The sequence below is a fragment of the Peromyscus leucopus genome, chromosome 5 (assembly GCF_004664715.2).
Source record: "Peromyscus leucopus breed LL Stock chromosome 5, UCI_PerLeu_2.1, whole genome shotgun sequence".
NCBI classification, from domain to species: Eukaryota; Metazoa; Chordata; class Mammalia; order Rodentia; family Cricetidae; genus Peromyscus; species Peromyscus leucopus.
Window position 1 is genome coordinate 500,159 of NC_051067.1, and position 19,349 is coordinate 519,507.

Sequence of the window (19,349 nt, forward strand, 5' to 3'; positions counted from 1 at the left end):
GATAAATCTCTCACCCAGTCCCACAGCTACTCAGACCCAAACAAGTAAACACAGAGACTTATATTGCTTACAAACTGTATGGCCGTGGCAGGCTTCTTGCTAACTGTTCTTATAGCTTAAATCAATCCATTTCCATAAATCTATACCTTGCCACAAGGCTCATGGCTTACTGGCATCTTCACATGCTGCTTATCCTGGCGGCGGCTGGCAGTGACTCCTTCTGCCTTCCTGTTCTTTCTTTTCTCCTCTCTGTTAGTCCCGCCTATACTTCCTGCCTAGCCACAGGCCAATCAGTGTTTTATTTATTGACCAATCCGAGCAACACATTTGCTATACAGAACATCCCACAGCACTTGTTCTTGTCATATGAGGACAGATACTCTTCCAGTCCCTCCATACCCTTAAAACCTGACAGAAAGATGCTATCTCTCTCAAGTTCCATTCAGAGAAAAGACTCCTCTGAAGAGCTTCCTCAATCCCAAGCGTAGCCTCTGACCACCTGCTGAGGATAGGCTGGGATTCTCTCAAGAGCCCAGGGATGGGCCATGTGCACCTGCTGAGTGGATGGAGGTAAGGCTCCAGGCCTCCAGAAGGAAAGAATTCCCAAATGAAAGGGATGTCTCAGCCAGGCTGGGGTGGAAGATGGCAGATAGCTTTGGAATCCCATCCTTAGTGCCCAGGTTAGTAATGGAGAGAGACCAGGAACCAGGTAACAGGCATATCTTCCACCTGGATGAAGCCTCCTGGTGAACTGGAGACATGAACATTTGTTTCTAGATAGAGAAGACTTCCCAGTCCTGGGTAAGGACTTTGCAGGTAATTTCTGGAAATTCCTCAAATTCACACAACCAGGGTGTGAATCAGCTCCCCTCTGGAGACAAAAAATAGCCTGTGAAATACTGTGATTCAATATAATGGCAGCACTACAAACAAATGTCTCACTTTATTAAATCCACCAAGTATTTTGGCACTGTAGTAAAATGCAATCATCCATGAGTGTGCACAGGGAATTGCTTCCAGAACCCTGCAGATGTCAGTCTATGGATTCTCAGATCCCTTATGTGAATGAAATATCTACATAAACCCTATACCTGGGGCCAACAAAATGGCTCTACTGGTAAAGGCACTTGTCACCCAGCCTAATGACCTGAACTCAATCCCTGGGACACACATGATAGGAGAAAACCAACTCTTGAAAAGTTGTCCTTTGACCTTTGCACATGTGCTAAGGCACACATGTACTTGCACACACACACACACACACACACACACACACACACACACACACACACACCAATCTTTTCCTTATGCCTTGCCTGCCATGAATCCAATCATACTTACATTTTTTTGGACAGGGTCTTACTATGTAGACCAGGCTAGGCTGGAACTTCCTATGTAGACCAAGCTGGCCTTGAACTCACAGAGATCTGCCTGCCTCTGCATCTCAAGTGTTGGCATTAAAATTGTATGCCACCACTAGCAGCCATACCAGACCTAACTTTAAACCTTGAAAGTGGATTTGTCTATTTTTAGCTCTCTCACTGTTCACATCTAAAACTGTGAAGTCAGCTGCAGTGGCATCCACCTGTAAACTCAGCTACACCAGAGTCTAGGAAGCATGAGCTCCAGGACAATATGGACTAAGACAGCAAGGCCTTGTTGAGCCCTCAGAGAAAGGGCTGGAACATCCAGTATGCGCAAAGCCCTGGGTTCAATCCTCAGCACTGCTGAATCCAGAACTGGTAGCTCACACCAGCAATCTCAGCACATGATAAGTGGCAGCAGGATGAGTTCAAGGCCATTCTGGACTACACAGTGAGTTTGAAGCTAATCTTGACTACATAATGAGTTTGATGCTAGCCTCAGCTATATAAGACTCAATATCAAAAAGAGGAAAAAGATCTGTATTGTGTGCATACATATGTAGCAATTTTTTTTCAATTCATTATAGAGTTTAATATTTATCCCTAGTAATTGTCTACTCTGACATCAAACTATACCACATTTTTTAATTCTTTTACTTCTAAAAGTTTGATTTATATTTATAATTTCACTCTTGAAAATATGTTTCACTCCCTTTTTAATACAAGTAATCACCTTTGTTCCAGCTACAACATGTACTCTTTGCATTTAAATTACTACTATGAGTGGAATGTGGTGATACAGGCTTGTGATCCCAATAAAAGTTAGAGACAAGACATCAAAGTCATCTCACTCACAAAAGGAGTTCAAAGCCAGGCTCATCATCTCAGCTTGAAAAGAACAAGTTGAATAAAACCTTTTCTTTCTTTTTTTTTTTTTTGGGGGGGGGGAGGGACAACCATCCTACTGTATACTGTATATTTGTGCTTTGTCGTATGTATTACATGGCTTTCAATAATGCCTACACTGTTCTACCTTATTACTCTAGAAAGTACCAAGTGTGGTGGTCGCACCATCTGGTGAGAGCTAGTGTTCTGCTGTTTTTATTGTTTGCCTGAATATCACTGTGCAGTGTGGAGTTAGAGAAGGTTTTTCAGAGATCACTGAAGGCACCAGTTTGTAAATCACCAAATGGACTACATTTTTATCAGCCTGTACCTTTTAACTGTTTCCAAACAGAGTCCAGACACAAGTTGTCACCTGTGCATACATAAGAGCTACAAGAAACTAATGGAGCCCGACTAACCTTAGAGTCTACAAAGACGTGACCAGAGAAATAAAAGGAGGTTGGATTATGAAGACATCAAGATTTTCTGAGCACAGTATTGTTGCTGGAGGGCTTCTCTCCAGGCTCCACCAAGCCCCACAGTCCCACAATCCACGTATAAAATAATCACTCAGACACTTATATTACTGATAAACTGTATGACCGTGGCAGGCTTTTTGCTAACTGTTCTTATATCTTAAATTAACCCATTTTTATAAATCTATACCTTGCCACGTGGCTGGTAGCTTACCGGCATCTTTACATGTTGCTTGTCCTGGCGGTGGCTGCAGTGTCTTTCCCCCTTCTTCCTGTTTCCCCAATTCTCCTCTCTCCTTGTCCTGCCTATACTTCCTGTCTGGTCACTGGCCATCAGTGTTTTATTTATATAGAATGATATCCACAGCACAGTATAGTGTAAATCTGTTAGTCACCTCTGTGTCCCCAATACTCACACAACAACCAATACATGTTAGGTCTAAAACAAATATTTTAAGAATATAATGTGTCTCCTTTGTGTGTATATTATATACATGCTTACACATATACATATATACACATCTACACTTTTTCTTTTTGAGACAGGATCTCCCACTGTAGCCCAGGGTGGCCTTCCACTCTTGAGAACCCTCCTATCTCAGACCCCTGAGTGCTAGGGTTACAGGTATATGCCATAACCACTAGCATATTTTATTAGGTATCTGAATAATTGATAGTTAAGAGTCTAATCAATTCCTGAAACAATATCCTGTCCTAGTTTTATATAACCTTGTAGTAAGTCCTCTCAACGTCTTCTGTCTGCTCCCTCCTCTTGGTCCTTGACATCTCAGTAACATTTAGACCGGTGTTTCTCAATTTATGAGTTATGACCCCTTGGGGGTCGAACGACCCTTTCACAGGGATCTCATATCAGATATCCTGCATATCAGATATTTACATTATGATTCATAACAATAGCAAAATTGCAGCTATGAAGTGGCAATGAAAATAATTTTATGGTTGGGGGTCACTACAACCTGAGGAACTGTATTAAAGGGTCACAGCGTTAGGAAGGTTGAGAACTGTTTTAGACTTATCTTCTATATTCCTACGAAACAGAAATCAACAAGCTGGCTGAGTTACACTGGCATTTATTTACTGAATGAATTCCAGGAATGCCTGCTTCAAATATTCACAGCAGCCTCTGGCTCACTCTTATCCTTCAGAAAAACTGACTAACCACCCAACATGTGGAAAGTGTGCTTTGGGAGCCAGACTGTCTGTCTCTGGGCCTCAACTTCTGGACCCTGACTGGTGAGCACTCAAGTCACATGGACGGCACAGGAAGCCTCAGGACCAAAGTGGCCCTGACTGGAAGCACCTTCTGGGTGACTGACCCCTATGAATTAAGGGGCCACCATTGTCAATTTCCCTAATAGAAACAGGCAGAAATACTCAGGGCTTCTATGTGAATCTCAAATCCTGGCTCAGAGGACCCTGGGAACCAGACCATAGCAAGCCTGTCTTCCTAGCTGTGCCTCCCCAGGTGATGCTCTAATAGCAATGTACTTGAGCAGGAGACAGAGCCTGGAGAACCATCTCCAAGGCAGGTGACACCACTGAGTGGCAGCCCTGGGGAAGGACACAGCTAGTCGTCTATGGAGGCTGTGAGTCTTGTTCTCTGCTGGGCTGGACATCTTCACGGTTCTGCCTCCTGGAGCCCAGCTCTCAAGCAGGCTACGGAGTAAGGACAAGGTGTGGTGTGTATAGCCTTGGGGAGGCCATGGAGGCAAATAAGGAAGAGGCAGAGGAATGACTGTCTAGGTGCTCCTGGGGTAAGCGGCAGGATAGGGCGAGCATCTCACCCCTCTGGGATGAAGGGCCGAATCAGCTCTGGGTTCAGCAGTGACTCCTCAAGAGGCCGGTCCACATGGAAGTCATGCACATGGGGAGGGCCTGGGTGAGCCTTGGGTGCAGGTCCCCCTGGGCGCTGAGGAATTGGCAGCTCAGATGGATGAGCAGGCAGAGGAGCTGTGAAGAAGTACTGATGCAGAAGGGCCTGAGGGTAGCAAATAAGGGTCAGTAGAAGAAATCCAGTCACTACCAGCCCCAGAATCATTCAGCTGACTCAGCAAACCTTGCCTGTGTGCCTGTCTGGAGCACTGTTCCAGCAGCTGGGAACATGGCAATGAGCTTAAAAGTCTTGCCAACAAAGGAAGGGGCAAAATGCATAGTATGTCCTCAGCTATAATGATAGCTTGTTGTGTAGCTATTTCCCCCAATTGAAGCATTCTCTCTGGGCAGGAGGCTCCTTAAAGATTCAGGAAGTAAAGGAAACTCACAAGTCCCAGGAAGCACCTGAAACTGAGACTAGACTCAGGTCAGATTTGTTATCAGTGTCTACCTGGAGTGAACAGACACTTGTTCATGTCTCCCAGGACAAGTCATATAACAGAGCTGGGGAGAAAGGCTGAAGACCAGAGAGATGCTGCAGGATTTGAAGGGTTAGGACACAGGAGCACAAGCCCAAGGGAAGGAGCAAGCACAGGAGGGATAAGGACATGAAGAGCAATCGGATAAGGTACGAGGGAGACAACACTCACACCTCCAACACCTGTAACTGCACGAAGGAACCACTGACAAGAGAGAGGAGATGGACAGAGGGCGAGGTCACTCACTACTCTCCTGAAGCCTCCTGAAAAACACCCCATTGTAAAGTCCCATCTCCTGGGGTTCTGAGAGTCACCGACTTGGCAGGGTCCCATGGCTACTGAGGGCAGAGTATCAGAACAGTGACCACAACCCTGAACCTTACCTGGGAGGCTGCGATACGCTGGTGTGGAGGGTAGAGGAGGAACCGACCCAGCAGGTCCAAGGCCTGGGGAGAGGCGTCAGGCAGTACCTCCTCCAGGGGCACTGGCGCCTGCTCCTTGAAGGAGATCTTGTTGTAGTCAGGCAGCTCTGTGATCTCCTGACCCCGGGAGAGGAAAAGGCAATGAGCAGCCCCTGCCTCTCCACGCCCGATGCACTCAGGTCAGGGCTCATCATCACCCACACATGCTCTCCGTCAGCCCCTCTCACCCTCTCTGAGGCCTGCTCCTTGCCCAACTTGCTGAAATGCTACCCAGACAAAACCTGGCCCTCCTGCAAGGCCAAGAAAGTGATCTTCATTGATCAAGGGAGGCTGGGGCCCTGGGACATCTGCATAAGGAGTCACTTCCTACTGGGGAATGCCCCCCACCCACCCAGCAATGGCTGCTACTAACCGGCCAGATGCGAGGACTGGGGGTGCCCAGGATGCGAAGCACGCAGCAGAGTTGCTCGATGTCATTTTCTCCAGGGAACAGGGGGGACCCATTCAACAGCTCTCCCATAATGCAGCCCACAGCCCTGTGGATACAGATCTAAGCAACTGGACATCTCACACATGGGTGATCAAGCTACCCACAACAGCACTAACACCTCATGCCAGGGTCAAGGTCCAGAGGTTTCTAGTGCAGCCATTATTATTCCCCCTCAGACATCAGTTCTAGAACAGAGCAGCCCCTGACAGCTCCAATACAATTAGAGCCTCATGTCTGGGACACCCAGCTCCTCCTGTTTTGGGGGGCAGAAACGTAAAATAACTCAAACCTTAGACCTCTGAACACCACAAACTATCTCCCTAGTCCCCCAAAATGCTGAGCCTTCATACCTAGGGACACAAGCCTCACTCTAGCTTACCACTGTCTTATCCTCAAGTCAGATACCTAAACATACCACATGCCTTGTTCCTCAGACCACCTCACCCTCCATTCCCAGAAGCCTCCTGACTGAGATTACCACTCTCCTAACCTTCCCCCAACAAACTCAAAAACATCAGGGTGAAGAACATAGATCCCAAGCTGCTCAGACTAGTCTAACCAGAGAGGACATCCCCATGGCACACATTACCTCATCTACCCCAGTGTCTCACCATAGGTCGACGCCCTGGTCATACTGCCGAGCACCATACAGGAGCTCAGGAGCTCGGTACCACCTGGAGGAAAGGGGTTTGAGATCACGAGTGGATTACTGTTCTGACGAGAAGCTACAAGTTCATCCCAGCCTCAGAGCCCATGCCTGGACAGAAGGTACAGAGGTGTCTCTTCCCCAGTGAGAGGACTGGAAGGGATACAGCCCCACTACCTGGTGGCCACCTGATGTGTGTAGAGGCGACCACCATCTGGAGAGAAGACCCGGGCCAGGCCAAAGTCAGCTATCTTGAGCTGGCCTGAGGCACTGATGAGCAGGTTGGCAGGCTTCAGGTCCTGTGCATACAAAAGGAGATATCAGTCTCCCCTGTACCTAGACGGACAGGGAAACAGGCAGCCCGGCCACCATCTCCTCTAAAGCCACAGCCCTGGCTGCTGACCTTAAGACCCCCTGACTGTACCCTCTTCAAGGATTAGCTCACTCTAGCCCACCGCAGCCCATGTTGGTACTAACCCGATGCACAATGTTGTTGGCGTGGCAGAACGCAACACCTTTGAGCAGCATCTGCAGGTAGCTCTTGACCTGTGCCGGGGCCAGTGGCCTCTGGGCATGGCGCACCACCTCTGCCAGGTCTGACAGCATGAACTCAAAGGCCAGCACAAACCCTGCACCATGTGGGAACACAGCCTTCAGCTGCACCACCTGGGGGAAGAAATCCTATCAGCCTCTAAGCCAGTGGTTCTCAACCTGTGGGTCTCCCCTTGGCAAACATCTATGTCCAAAAATATTTACATTATGATTCATAATAGTAGCAAAATTACAGTTATGAAGTAGCAATGAAAATAATTTTATGGGTGAGGGTTATCACAACATGAGAAACTGCATTAAAGGGTTGCAGCATTAGGAAGGTTGAGACCACTGCTCTGGACTGCCTCCAGACCTCCTCTGCTCCTGCCCCACCACCAGCAGTACCATCAGCCAGGCCCTGACAGAGGGCCAGGCAAGCAAAGACAGCCAGGGAACTCAGGGCTCATGGTGCTCTGCTATCCAGAGACAAGTGGTCTCCACTCTAACTCTCCACTAATAATCAGGGAAAAGGTCAGAAGGTCACTTAGTGGGCAGCAGCAACCCACTGCTCAACCCAGCCCACTCACCTGCAGATCACCTGGAGAGGCACATTCAAGTACCAACTGTCACCCATTTCCTCTAGGAACATTAAAGCCCAGCACCCTGGGGACAGAACCAGGAATCACATCTTCCCTGGGACTGGGACAATGAAGATACATCACACAGAGTAGCTACCAAAGTCTTAAGGCCCAGGCTGCTCAGAGCAGCGAGCTAGGATGCAAGGACTCAGGGAAGCTTACAGAACAGGGAATAAATGACCATAGATAATAAAGGGAATATATGTTTAGGTTCTGTAAGGTGTAGGAATACAGGGCAGTGTGATTGTGAGAGAGCAAAGAAAATGTGTATACTTTATTAGAAGGGTTTGGTCAGGGGTAGGTCGGGGGAGGAGCCAGTTATGCAAATGTCAAGGAAGCATGCTGTGGGATGGTCTGTATGTCAAATCTGTTGCTCTGATTGGTCAATAAATAAAACACTGATTGGCCAGTGGCCAGGCAGGAAGTAGGTGGGACAAGGAGAGAGGAGAATTCTGGGAAGCAGAAGGCTGAGGCAGAGACACTGCCAGCTGCCGCCATGATCAGCAGCATGTGAAAACACCAGTAAGCCACCAGTCACGTGGTAAGGTATAGATTTATGGAAATGGATTAATTTAAGCTATAAGAACAGTTAGCAAGAAGCCTGCCACGGCCATACAGTTTGTAAGCAATATAAGTCTCTGTGTTTACTTGGTTGGGTCTGAGCGGCTGTGGGACTGGCGGGTGACAAAGATTTGTCCTGACTGTGGGCAAGGCAGGAAAACTCTAGCTACAGAAGCAGGTCTGAGCAGGGAAAGCAGAAAGAACAAGGCCCTAAGGCTAGCAGAGATGGCTAGAGGGACAAGAAAATAAGTATCTTTTTGGAACAGTGGGGAGGAAAGGACTTGAACTCACTATGCAGCATAAGATGACCTGGATCCTCCTGCCTCTACTTCCTAAGTGCTGGGATTACAGGTGTAAACCACAACATCCAGCTGATGAACATTTCTGTTCTGTCCTGTGCTCCTGAAACCTAGACAGATGCTAGTCCCTGAAGGGACACCTAAGAAGTGGTAGTTAGTGAAGAAGATGATAAAGGCTGGGGACAAATCTATTTTTTACACGTCTTTGTGTTTGGATGTATGTGTGTACATGAACATATGGAGAACCATGGCTGAAGTCAGGAGTCGTCTGTAATTGCTCTCCACATTATCTGTTGAGGCAATGTCTCTATTGAATTCAGAGCTTCATCAATACGCTGGTCTGACTAGCCAGCTTGCTCCAGGGATCCCCCATCCAGTACCTTACAAACTTTGACTCACAGATGGGGTACCACACCCACCTGGCATTCACCTGCTTAACACTGTCCACTGAGCCATTTCCCTAACCCCCTAGTGCATTTTTTAAAATGAAAACTTTGGGGTGGAGAGAAAGTTCAGTGGTTAAGAGTACTTGTTGCTCTTGCAGAGGTCTCAGGTTTGGGTCCTAGCACCCATATAGTAGCTCTCAACCGTCCATCACTCCAGTTCCAGGGAATCTAATGCCCTCTTTTGGCTTCCATGGGCAGCAGGCGCACACACACTGTACACACACATACATGCAGGCAAAATGTTCATACACATAAAATTAAATATTAATTAATTAATTAATTAAAATGGCAACTTCAGATGGCTGGCTATCATCAGTATCCTTGTGGACCTTGCACCCCTGTCCCACACACAGGCTGTCTGGAAGGACCTTTAATTTTCAACAGCAACAAAACAGAAACATCTTATTGAGTTTTTTTCTAATAAATAATCATTGGACAAATTAAAACATACACCTACATTCAGATAGTACACAAGTTATAAAGGAATAAGAAATGAAAATATATCTCATCTACAGTCAGTCCTGAAACACACACCACCAGAATTCACAACACACTAGCACACAGACATACACCAGGTGTGTGACCTCCTACTGATTCCATTACACAATGTTCTCAGAAAACAGACTGGGACCAGTTCCTCAGTGTCACCGGTCCCGTGCACAGGTAGGACTTTTAGGAGGCCCCAGGGAAAGACTACCAGTGGCACTCAACCCAAAGTCTTCACTGGATAGCTGAGGACCCATGAACTGATGCTGAAAATGAAACATTCCCCTTGCTTAACAAATTCCTGACACCTACTTTGAAAAGCAGGAAGAACTCAGGTGAGCACACATAAAGCCTTTAACACACCTGTAGAACAAAGTAGAGGCTCAGCGGGTACAAGTTACTGAGGAATTAGTGTGGGGACATAATTTAGCAGCACAGCACCTGCCTAGCATTGAGAGGGAAGGAAAACAGGAAGGTGGGAGAGGTGGGGGGGGGCAAAAAGGAAAGGAGAGAGAGAAATCACAAAATAAAGTGAAATGATGAATGAGTGTGTGAGCACTGGGTGAGTAAATGAGAGAGAGAAGGGGGGGGGCGCGAAGTACTCAGGCAAACAGTGGACCTGGGAGCATTAACAAGGGGTAAGCAGGCAGGAGCAGGGAATCCTTTAAAGTGTATGTAGGTGTTAGGGAGGGATGGGAATGAGTGAAAGAGGGCAAGAAGCTGTCTTGGAACCTGCCGCCCACGGTCTTGTCCACCGCAGCCCAGCCTGCCCACCGGAGCCCAGCCCCACTCACATACTGACTGTCCTCGATCTCCTGCAGAGCCTTGATTTCCCTTAGGGCCTGGTTAGGAATGCCATCTTCCAGCCGCCGCAAAGCCACCTTCTTGAGGGCAACGATCTCTCCAGTCTGTGCAAGAAAGAGTGCAGACACTGCCAGAAAACCTTCAGCAAGGAAGGGCTGGGAGAGAACACACCAGGAACAAGATACCTACAGAGATTCTCCACACCCCCACCCCCCAGGTCGGGAATATCTAAACCGTCCGCTAGGGGATGCGCTCCCGCAGTCCCGCCGCTGGAAGTGGGATCACTACAGAAGGGACCGGGACAAGCAACCAGAGACCCCTGAGGCCCGCGTACTGGCAGGTCTCAGCACTAAAAGGCCGCAGCTCACGGCTTGAGGCAGGGGGAACGCAGCGGGCACCCCTCGGACCAGCGCGTGCGGCCTGGCCTCACCTCTACGTGCTTGGCTTTGAAGACGATGCCGTGGGCGCCCTCCCCGATGCGACCGAGGATGCAGTACTGGTCCATGTCGGCCAGCGGCGCCCAGATCCTCCACTGCGGGGATCCAGCGCGGGACAAAGCGTGCAAGCGTTGCCTAGCAATAACGTGTCTAGCAGCTGCTCCGCACAGCACGTGACCGGAAAGAACCACGCTGAGCTCAGTCAGGAATCTGCATCCCCGCTGGGCAGCACTTTTCCAACCCTTCGGCAGTCACCGGAGAATGATCTAACTCCACAAATCCGGCCACGGCGCCACGTGACAAACGCTACTGCGTACGGCCGGGAGGGGCAGGGCCACGCAAGTGAAGGGTGTGTTCACGCCCTCAGGGGCGGGGCCTCTGCTAGAGAGGTGCCGCGGGCGGGGGACATCCAGAAGCCCGCAGGAGTACCCAATGCAAGAATCTAGTCTGCCACTAGCTGCAGATGATCCTCTTTGTAACTGACTCAATCTAGTGTTGGAGACAAGCCCAGAGCTGAGTCGTGGAGAATCACTTGGGCCTCTGGTCTCTCCACTAGGCATCATGAATCCAAGTACCTTTTAAAAGAGCATACTAGGCCTGGGGATGAAGTGCTTGCCTAGAGTTCACAAAGCCGTTGGTTCGATTCCCAGTACCACATAAGCTGGTCTCACTAAAGTACATATGCAGTCCCAATACTTGGCAAGGTCATCCTCATCTACATAGTCAGTTCAAAGCAGCCTGCACTGAGACCTTCTCTCAAAATAGAGTGAAATGCCCAATAAGCACGTGAAATGACAGCATCCCTACTAATTATGATAAATGAAATCAAACCACAGTAAGGTATCTCACACCCTTTAGGATGATTATTATCAGGAAATTAGATGATAAACAGGGTGTGGTTGCCCTGCCTATAATTCCAGTACCCAGCAGAACGAGGCTAAGAAGATCTCAAGTATGAAGCCAGTTAGGCTATGGTTAAGTGCGAACATAGTAAAGAGAAATCAAGAAAGGCAGAAGAGGAGAGGGAAAGGAGCATGCCCAAATGCTGGGAAGGCAATGATGCAGAGAAACACAACCCTTTCGTGCTTTTGTTGATATGTGCGCCAGCATGGTGACTCATTCCTCCAATCCCAACACTAAGGACACTAAGGCAGGGGGATTGCCTCAGGTTCAAGGCCAGCATGAGCTACAGTGTGAGACTCTCAGACACAAAACAAACAAGGCCTTTAAACAGAGTGTGAGGCTGGGCCTATGGAATGGCTGTGGAACCCTCCTCTGGGCATGAAATAGTAAAAGTTTTGCAAGCCCTGTGCACACTACTCATGGGGCTAAATCAGGAAAACAGAAAATTCAAGATTGGACCGCAGTGTGAGGAAGAGCCTCAAGTTAAAAAGAAAAAAACAGATGTGGTGTACTCCTTGTTCTTCTAGCACTTGGGAAGTAGAGGCAGGAAGCCCAGGAATTCAAGATCATCCTTGACTTGAAGCTGAGTTTAGCTCTAGTAAGCTAGTTACTTCTCAGAATTAAGGAGAATGTAGCATTGACATCCAAACTGATACACTGTATTTTATTATAATTTTATATATGAGGACACACCAATAAGTAGAGAAAAATCAATATGTTGGCTACCGTGCCTCTCTTTTTACTCATAATATCATGAGAGCGTCTTTTTTCTTTCTTCCTTTTTTTTTTTTTTTTTTTTGAGACAGGGTCACATTGTGTACCTCTGGCTGGCTTAGAACTCTGTATGTAGAGCAGGCTGGCCTGGAACTCACAGAGATCCACCTGCCTCTGACTCCCAAGACAAGACTATTTTCTTAGAAGAGTTTGTCCCCACAATATTGTGAGTTCCACATCTTTGCTGAAACCTTTCCTTTTGTTCACCAGTAACCAGTGTCTTGAGCTGAATACGTAAAAAGTCCTAAAACAAACTTTAAAAAAGGAAAGAAAAACTTCTCATACTTAAAAATAAAAAGTATCAGCCCACTACCAGGTGATACAGCCTGTAATTCCAGTACTTTGGATGCTGAAAGGCAGAAGGATCATGAGTTCAAATCCAGCCTAGACTACAAAGAAAGACCTGTCTCAATGACTGAGAGAGTTCTAAGAAAGGAAGGAAATCAGTTTTCTCCAGGGATAAGTCCCCTGGTAGGTTATCCAATACCAAGTGGTCATACCTGTACATAAGAGCAACACTAAATAAACTTAGTCTTATATAGATAGATATACAAATATGTGTGTATGCATACACTCGTGTATATCGATACATATACATATATGCACATTTATGCACGTATATATACATATATGTAACAATAATAAATAAAGAAGAGATTATTAATTTAAGAAGAAATAAGGGGAGGCACAGGAGGAGTTGGGAATGAAATTATATAAATATAGTACTCATTGTATAAAATTCTCAAAAAGCAAAAAAATGCATTTAATTTGAGAGAGAGAGAGAGAGAGAGAGAGAGAGAGAGAGAGAGAGAGAGAGAGAACTGTCTCCAACTGACAATAGAGATCAGAGAAAGGCAAGGTATTCTGCTGACACCTAGTGTCTGAAGTATGGCAGGCCTGAGCAGACAAAAGTAGGAACAACATTTATTACCTGCCTCGTCCTTAGTCATTGTGCTTTGTTTCTTTAAATGCTCCAGATCTTTTTCTTGTTGCTATGACCCACCACCCCAGCAAAATGGCACAGCTGACAACTATCAAAACCTGTAAATCAGTAATATTGGTTCATGCTAACTCTTGTGTGCTATGCTCTCCACTTGAGTATGCGTGTCAGACTAAAGAGTTGTTGGTTGGAGTGTGGAGTACCAGCTCTAAGGGTGCAAGAGTGACATAATACATTGGTGGTGACGAACAGTTCTCCATTAGACTTACGGGAACAAGAGGGAAACCATACCTGGGACTAGAAATCGAGCTAAATACTCAGTGTGTGATGGCTATTCTTGGTTGTCAAGTTGACTACATCTGGAATTAACTAAAATGCAAGCAACAGGATATACATGTGGGGAATTTTTTTCTTAGTTAAATCCTTTGAAGTGAGTCCAGACTACATAAAGGGCATGGAAGAAGGAAGCTTTCTCTCTCTTTGCCTGCTAACTTTCAATAGCAAGTTCATTTCTTTCACTAGTGTTAGAACCTACTTCTTCAGGATTCTGGCATATACTGAAGACCAGCTGAAACATACAGCCTCATGAGATTTTTGGACCTTCCTTGTTAGCCATTGTTGGACTTGCTAGACCATAGCCTATAGGCCATTTTAATTAATCTCCTTTAGATAAATAGATAGATAGATAGATAGATAGATAGATAGATAGATAGACGGATAGATAGATTCATTTGTTCAATAAATTCTGCCCTAGAAAACCCTGACTAATACACAGTGCTAGTGAAGTCAGATTCAATTCCTAGCACCCACATGTCAGCTCATAACTGTCCATAACTCCAATTCAGGATTCTAAACCATCTTCTGAGCTCCTCTAGCATCAGGCATGCACGTGGTGCACAGACATACATTTGAACAAAACACCCACTCTGTTCAGGACAACTTAGTTAGCCAGTGCTTGGTCAAACTTCTGGAGTCTGACACCAAGTGGTTTATTTTAGCCATACTTAAGCACAGCACAATTTTGGAAGAGTTTTCTGATGACAATTAACTCAATTCCATGTGTACAACAAAGCTTAAGACACGTTTACATTAAAACTCTTTACAGAATACACATGGTTTCTTCCATAAAGATGTTGACTAAGAAACAATGTTCAAGATAAGGGTCTAGGTAGAATGACTGAGGTGGACATAACACCTGTGGCAATCAGGATTGGCCTGGCCCTGAGATAACAGAAGTTACTTAGAGCACAGGTGGTATCTCTCATAAGGATGGTTTTATGGACTGAGAAGCAATGCCCAAGATTTAGTAAGGGTAAACAAACATAATATTCTGGGGGATTCTGGTGAAGCCTGGCCCTACAAACAGCAAAAGATCACCAGGTTGTAAACTACATCCTTTGCCAGCATTCTGGGTAGAAACATATAAACTTCTCCCTCCTTTGAAGAGACAGCATCTGTGTTTTTGTACAAGGACCTTTTATCTGCTACAAAATAAAATAAATAAATCTTTTTAAAAAAAACTGTTTTTTGTTGTTGTTGTTTTTTTTTTTTTTTTTTTTTTTTTTTTTTTTTTTTTTTTTTTTTTTTTTTTTTTTTTTTTTTTTAGTTTTTCAAGACAGGGTTTCTCTGTGTAGCTTTGCGCCTTTCCTGGAACTCACTTGGTATCCCAGGTTGGCCTCGAACTCACCGAACTCACAGAGATCCACCTGCCTCTGCCTCCCAAGTGCTGGGATTAAAGGCATGCGCCACCACCGCCCAGCTCAAAACAAAACTGTTTTTTAAGAAAGAAAAAAAGGAAGCACAGAGCCAGTGAAATGGCTCAGCAGGTAAAGGTGTCTGCCATGAAGCCCGACAACCTGAGTTCCATCCCCAGGGCCCACACGATAGAGAGACTGAATCCTACAGGCTGATCTCTGACCTTCATATATGTACTGTAGCATGAACCCAACACACATACACACACAAATTAAATTAAAATGTAATGAAAAATGTTAAAAAAGCAATTTGTAATCAATCTTTATTATTCCCTTAAAAGTATATGAAATTATCTTCCAGGAGTAGTGGTACCCACCCTTAATTCCAGCATTCTGGAGGCAGAAGCAGGCAGATTTCTGTGGACTCAGGGCCAGCCTAGTCCTACAAAGAAAGTATCAGGGCTACACAGTGTCTTTAAAGATATCTAATCGTGCATAACTGCTTCATCCCTAATAAACACAGGTTCGTGAAAGCTACTTTGACCCAAATGCAGGGATATGGCTGCACTGTGTGGAGCTAAGGAATCCCTGAGTGAATGTGTAAGGAATAGATGAAGTCCTGCGTTAATATGTATTAACTTGCCAGGCGATGGTGGCGCACGCCTTTAATCCCAGCACTCCGGAGGCAGAGGCAGGTGGATCTCTGTGAGTTCGAGGCCAGCCTGGTCTCCAAAGTAAGTTCCAGGAAAGGCAAAAAGCTACACAGAGAAACCCTGTCTCAAATAAATAAATAAATAAATAAATAAATAAATAAATAAATAAATAAATAAATAAAATATGTATTAACTCATGTCAAGGACTCAGTGCCTCAGACCCAGGGAGTGTTTGGGTCAGACTCAGGTGGATGCAAAGCCTTCTTCTGGTCTGAGTTTGAGTGTTGGCAGTGTGTGGAAAAACTAGCAACTACAGCTTCCCTCTCCTGGAGGTTTACAACCTGAGACTGCTGGCCTGCAGAGACCTCCTACCAAACTGGCTAATTAATGCTATACATAATAAACCCCCTGAGATCCTGGGTTGTCTCGTAGTAGGTACACCCCACCAGTGTAGCATGTCCCACCCAATCCCAGCTTTTCAATATGTGTCTGTAAGTCTGTCCTTTCTTCATTCACTTGCCACCCCACGTCATCCCAGCCATGCTGGATGTAGCACTGCCTGACCCACAAAAGATCAATACCTACTGAGTATGCTAATTGTAAATTAACTTGAAATTTTAAATAGGGGGCTGGAGTGGTGGCTCAGTGGTTAGGAAGGCCCAAGTTCAGTTCCCAACCCCCACATTGTGGCCCATGTAGTAATTCCAGTTCCAGAGGATCTGATGCCTCTTCTGACCTCTGTGGACAACAGGTGTGCACACAGTTGCATGTACATATGTGCAGGCAAAGCAATTATACACATAAAATAAAATAAATATTTTTAATTCAATCATGCTTATGTAAATATAATTTGTTGTTGTTGTTTGTTTTTTGTGACAGTGTTTCTCTGTGTAGCCCTGGCTGCCCTGGAACTCACTCTGTAGACCAGGGTGGCCTTGAACTCAGAGATCCACTTGCCTCTGCCTCCCAAATCCTGGGATTAAAGAAGTGTGCCACCACTGCCGAGCTATGTAAATATAATTTTTAAAGAAATAATATCTCTTGTTTAGACCATGGTTTGTTAGAGGCATGAAAGCTTCAAGAGGACTGGCCACCAATCAAGGAAGGGGGTAAAGCAAAGGGCCAACAAGAAACATCACAAAGCTTGTGTGTGTGTGTGTGTGTGTGTGTGTGTGTGTGTGTGTGTGTTGTGTATATATGTGCGGATGTGTATGTGTGGGATGTTGCTGGAGGGCTTCTCTCCAGGTTCCCCAAGCCCCGCAGTCCCACAATCCACTTATAAAATAATCATTCAGACGCTTATATCACTTATAAACTGTATGGCCGTGGCAGGCTTCTTGCTAACTGCTCTTTTATCTTAAATTAACCCATTTCTATAAATCTATACCTTGCCACGTGGCTGGTGGCTTACCAGAGTCTCTACATGTTGCTTGTCCTGGCGGTGGCTGCAGTCTCTCTCCCAGCCTTCCGCTTCCCAGAATTCTCCTCTCTCCTTGTCCCACCTACCTCCTGACTGGTCATTGGCCATCAGTGTTTTATTTATATAGAACAATATCCACAGCACTTCCCCTTTTTTCTTTTTTTTAAAAAGGAAGGTTTTAACTTTAACATGGTAAAATTACATATAACAAAACAATTACCGAGCAAGAATTATAGTTACAATATTAAAGAAGATGTCCTATCTATCTTATATTTGTGAGTTTAAGGTTTTATATCTAACTTATCTTTTATCATAACTGAGGAAATTACAACTATCTAGTTTTCAACCACATCAAAGACCTGAGAAGGAACATAATGGTACCTGAGAAATGGTAGATGGATGCAAGCAACTTCGGGAATCTTGCAAGAGTAGACCAAGACAGCTGGCAGCCTGGACAGCACCTGATGTTTCTCAGCATTGTTGGTGCATTCAAATTGGCTACAGGCCTAGAGTATCTGACAGACCATTTTCAGAAGGAGGAATTCTGAGAGACCATCTTACCCTGTCTTGGCAGAGTACAGTGGTCGCTTTCCTTGTGTCCCGCTTGTCCAGAAAGGACAGCATTGCATTTGTACTGTCAGCCGTCAAGGCAAGGGCAGTTCTTTGCCCAGTAGGCCATTTTGTGCCAAAAGACAAACTTCCAAATGGAAATGTCTTAGAAGCCCAACATTCTCTCGGGATCAATTGGTGCAGCCAGGAGCAATTGTGTCTCACATCAACAGAATTTTAAGTTATTTAAATGCCATATTCTCTAGGTCTATGAAGTGTTTGAAGATTACCTATCTATCTGAAATATATCTATGTATACCTAGAAGACTTAACTAACATGGCTACAAATATGATTATCATAGATGACTGATTATTAATCTATTTTTAATCATCCATTACAATTTTAAATGAGTTAAACATAATACCTCAAACAAGAATAGAAATATATATATACAGTATAACAAAATTAACTTTAAGTTTGTATTAATAAACTAAAATTTTTACCAATGTAAAACATTTTAAACATAAACTAAAATCTATACCAATGTAAAACATTTTAAACAAGTTGTTCTTTAAAAGTAGGTTCATTAATCTACCCTTTTATCTTATCATCTCCATATCCTCCTATATATCTATATTATATCCCCTTTTCTTTTTTAGAAAGAGATCACATTTATAATCAACCTGTTTTAAATAAAAATATTGGTTTTTTTCTGTCCCACACCAGAGGGCTCTTCTGATTTGGGACACAAGAATCTTTTAACCATTTTTTTTTTAAAGCAATATGTCTGGGTTTAGAGGGGGAGTGAGCCAATTCCACCTCTAAAGCCAGCTTGGTATATTTGGGAATTTGGGCGTAGCATCTCTTACTACTTCCTGCTGGAGGGGGCGCTGTATCTTATGGGGACGCAAAGAAAATTTTAGACCTATGGGGTAGTCCGTGAGGCTGTATTGTGTGAACCAGTTGCCTTGAAACCGATCTGGATGTTGGATCATCTGGGCCATGGTGTCATCAGAGACCTTTCAGGGGGTCTTGGCTGGTGAAACCTGATGTATCTTAATCTGGAACAAGTCCACAGCCTCTGGCTTTCTGTGGAAACAAAAGCAAAACCTCTTTTCCAAAGTAACATATCCTTATATCCAAATTTTGAAGTCAAGGTACCTTTAAAATATACATTTTGGCATAACTCAACAGCTTTTGTAATCAAATGTTTTTGTTTAGTTATGAATATCAAAGAGAACATAATCCAGATTCTCTGTGTGGTAGCCATCTTTATGTGGCTTATGTTTTATATTACCTTGAGCCTTGAGCCTATTGCTTTAAACTGTACCATTGTAAGCCCGAAACGGCGCTGTGGCTGCTGGCTCCGCCCACTTCAGCTTCCCAACATGGCAGTGGTACGTTTTTTGCCAGCTCTGGGAGTCATCAAGTCTCAGAAATAGTGGGTCTAAGCTTTTATCAAAGCAGTGTGTAGCCCAGAAACCTCTTTTTTTTTTTTTTTTTTTTTTTTTTTAAATACTAGTAAAGACTAAATCTACCACACAGCTTAATTTGCCGC

At 45.0% G+C, this 19,349-nt stretch overlaps 1 protein-coding gene across 3 annotated transcripts in view; it reads right to left on the minus strand.

Annotated features, from left to right (window-relative positions):
• Positions 1–282: 282 nt before the first annotated feature.
• Positions 283–19,349, minus strand: part of Cdk20 (cyclin dependent kinase 20) — a 57,629-nt gene continuing 38,562 nt past the window's right edge. Inside the window, exons 1-9 of one of the 3 annotated variants that reach the window (XM_028891721.2) lie at positions 10,851–11,168; positions 10,411–10,524; positions 7,133–7,321; positions 6,833–6,954; positions 6,621–6,683; positions 5,932–6,055; positions 5,481–5,636; positions 4,531–4,724; positions 283–871 (exon numbers count right to left, since the gene is read on the minus strand). In XM_028891721.2, coding sequence (XP_028747554.1) covers positions 841–871; positions 4,531–4,724; positions 5,481–5,636; positions 5,932–6,055; positions 6,621–6,683; positions 6,833–6,954; positions 7,133–7,321; positions 10,411–10,524; positions 10,851–10,925 — 1,068 coding nt within the window. In that variant the 5' untranslated portion in view covers positions 10,926–11,168 and the 3' untranslated portion in view covers positions 283–840. Of the gene's footprint in view, positions 872–3,800; positions 4,403–4,530; positions 4,725–5,480; positions 5,637–5,931; positions 6,056–6,620; positions 6,684–6,832; positions 6,955–7,132; positions 7,322–10,410; positions 10,525–10,850; positions 11,169–19,349 lie in introns of those variants that run through there. The other 2 variants (XM_028891717.1, XM_028891722.2) reach the window with 2 other exon arrangements.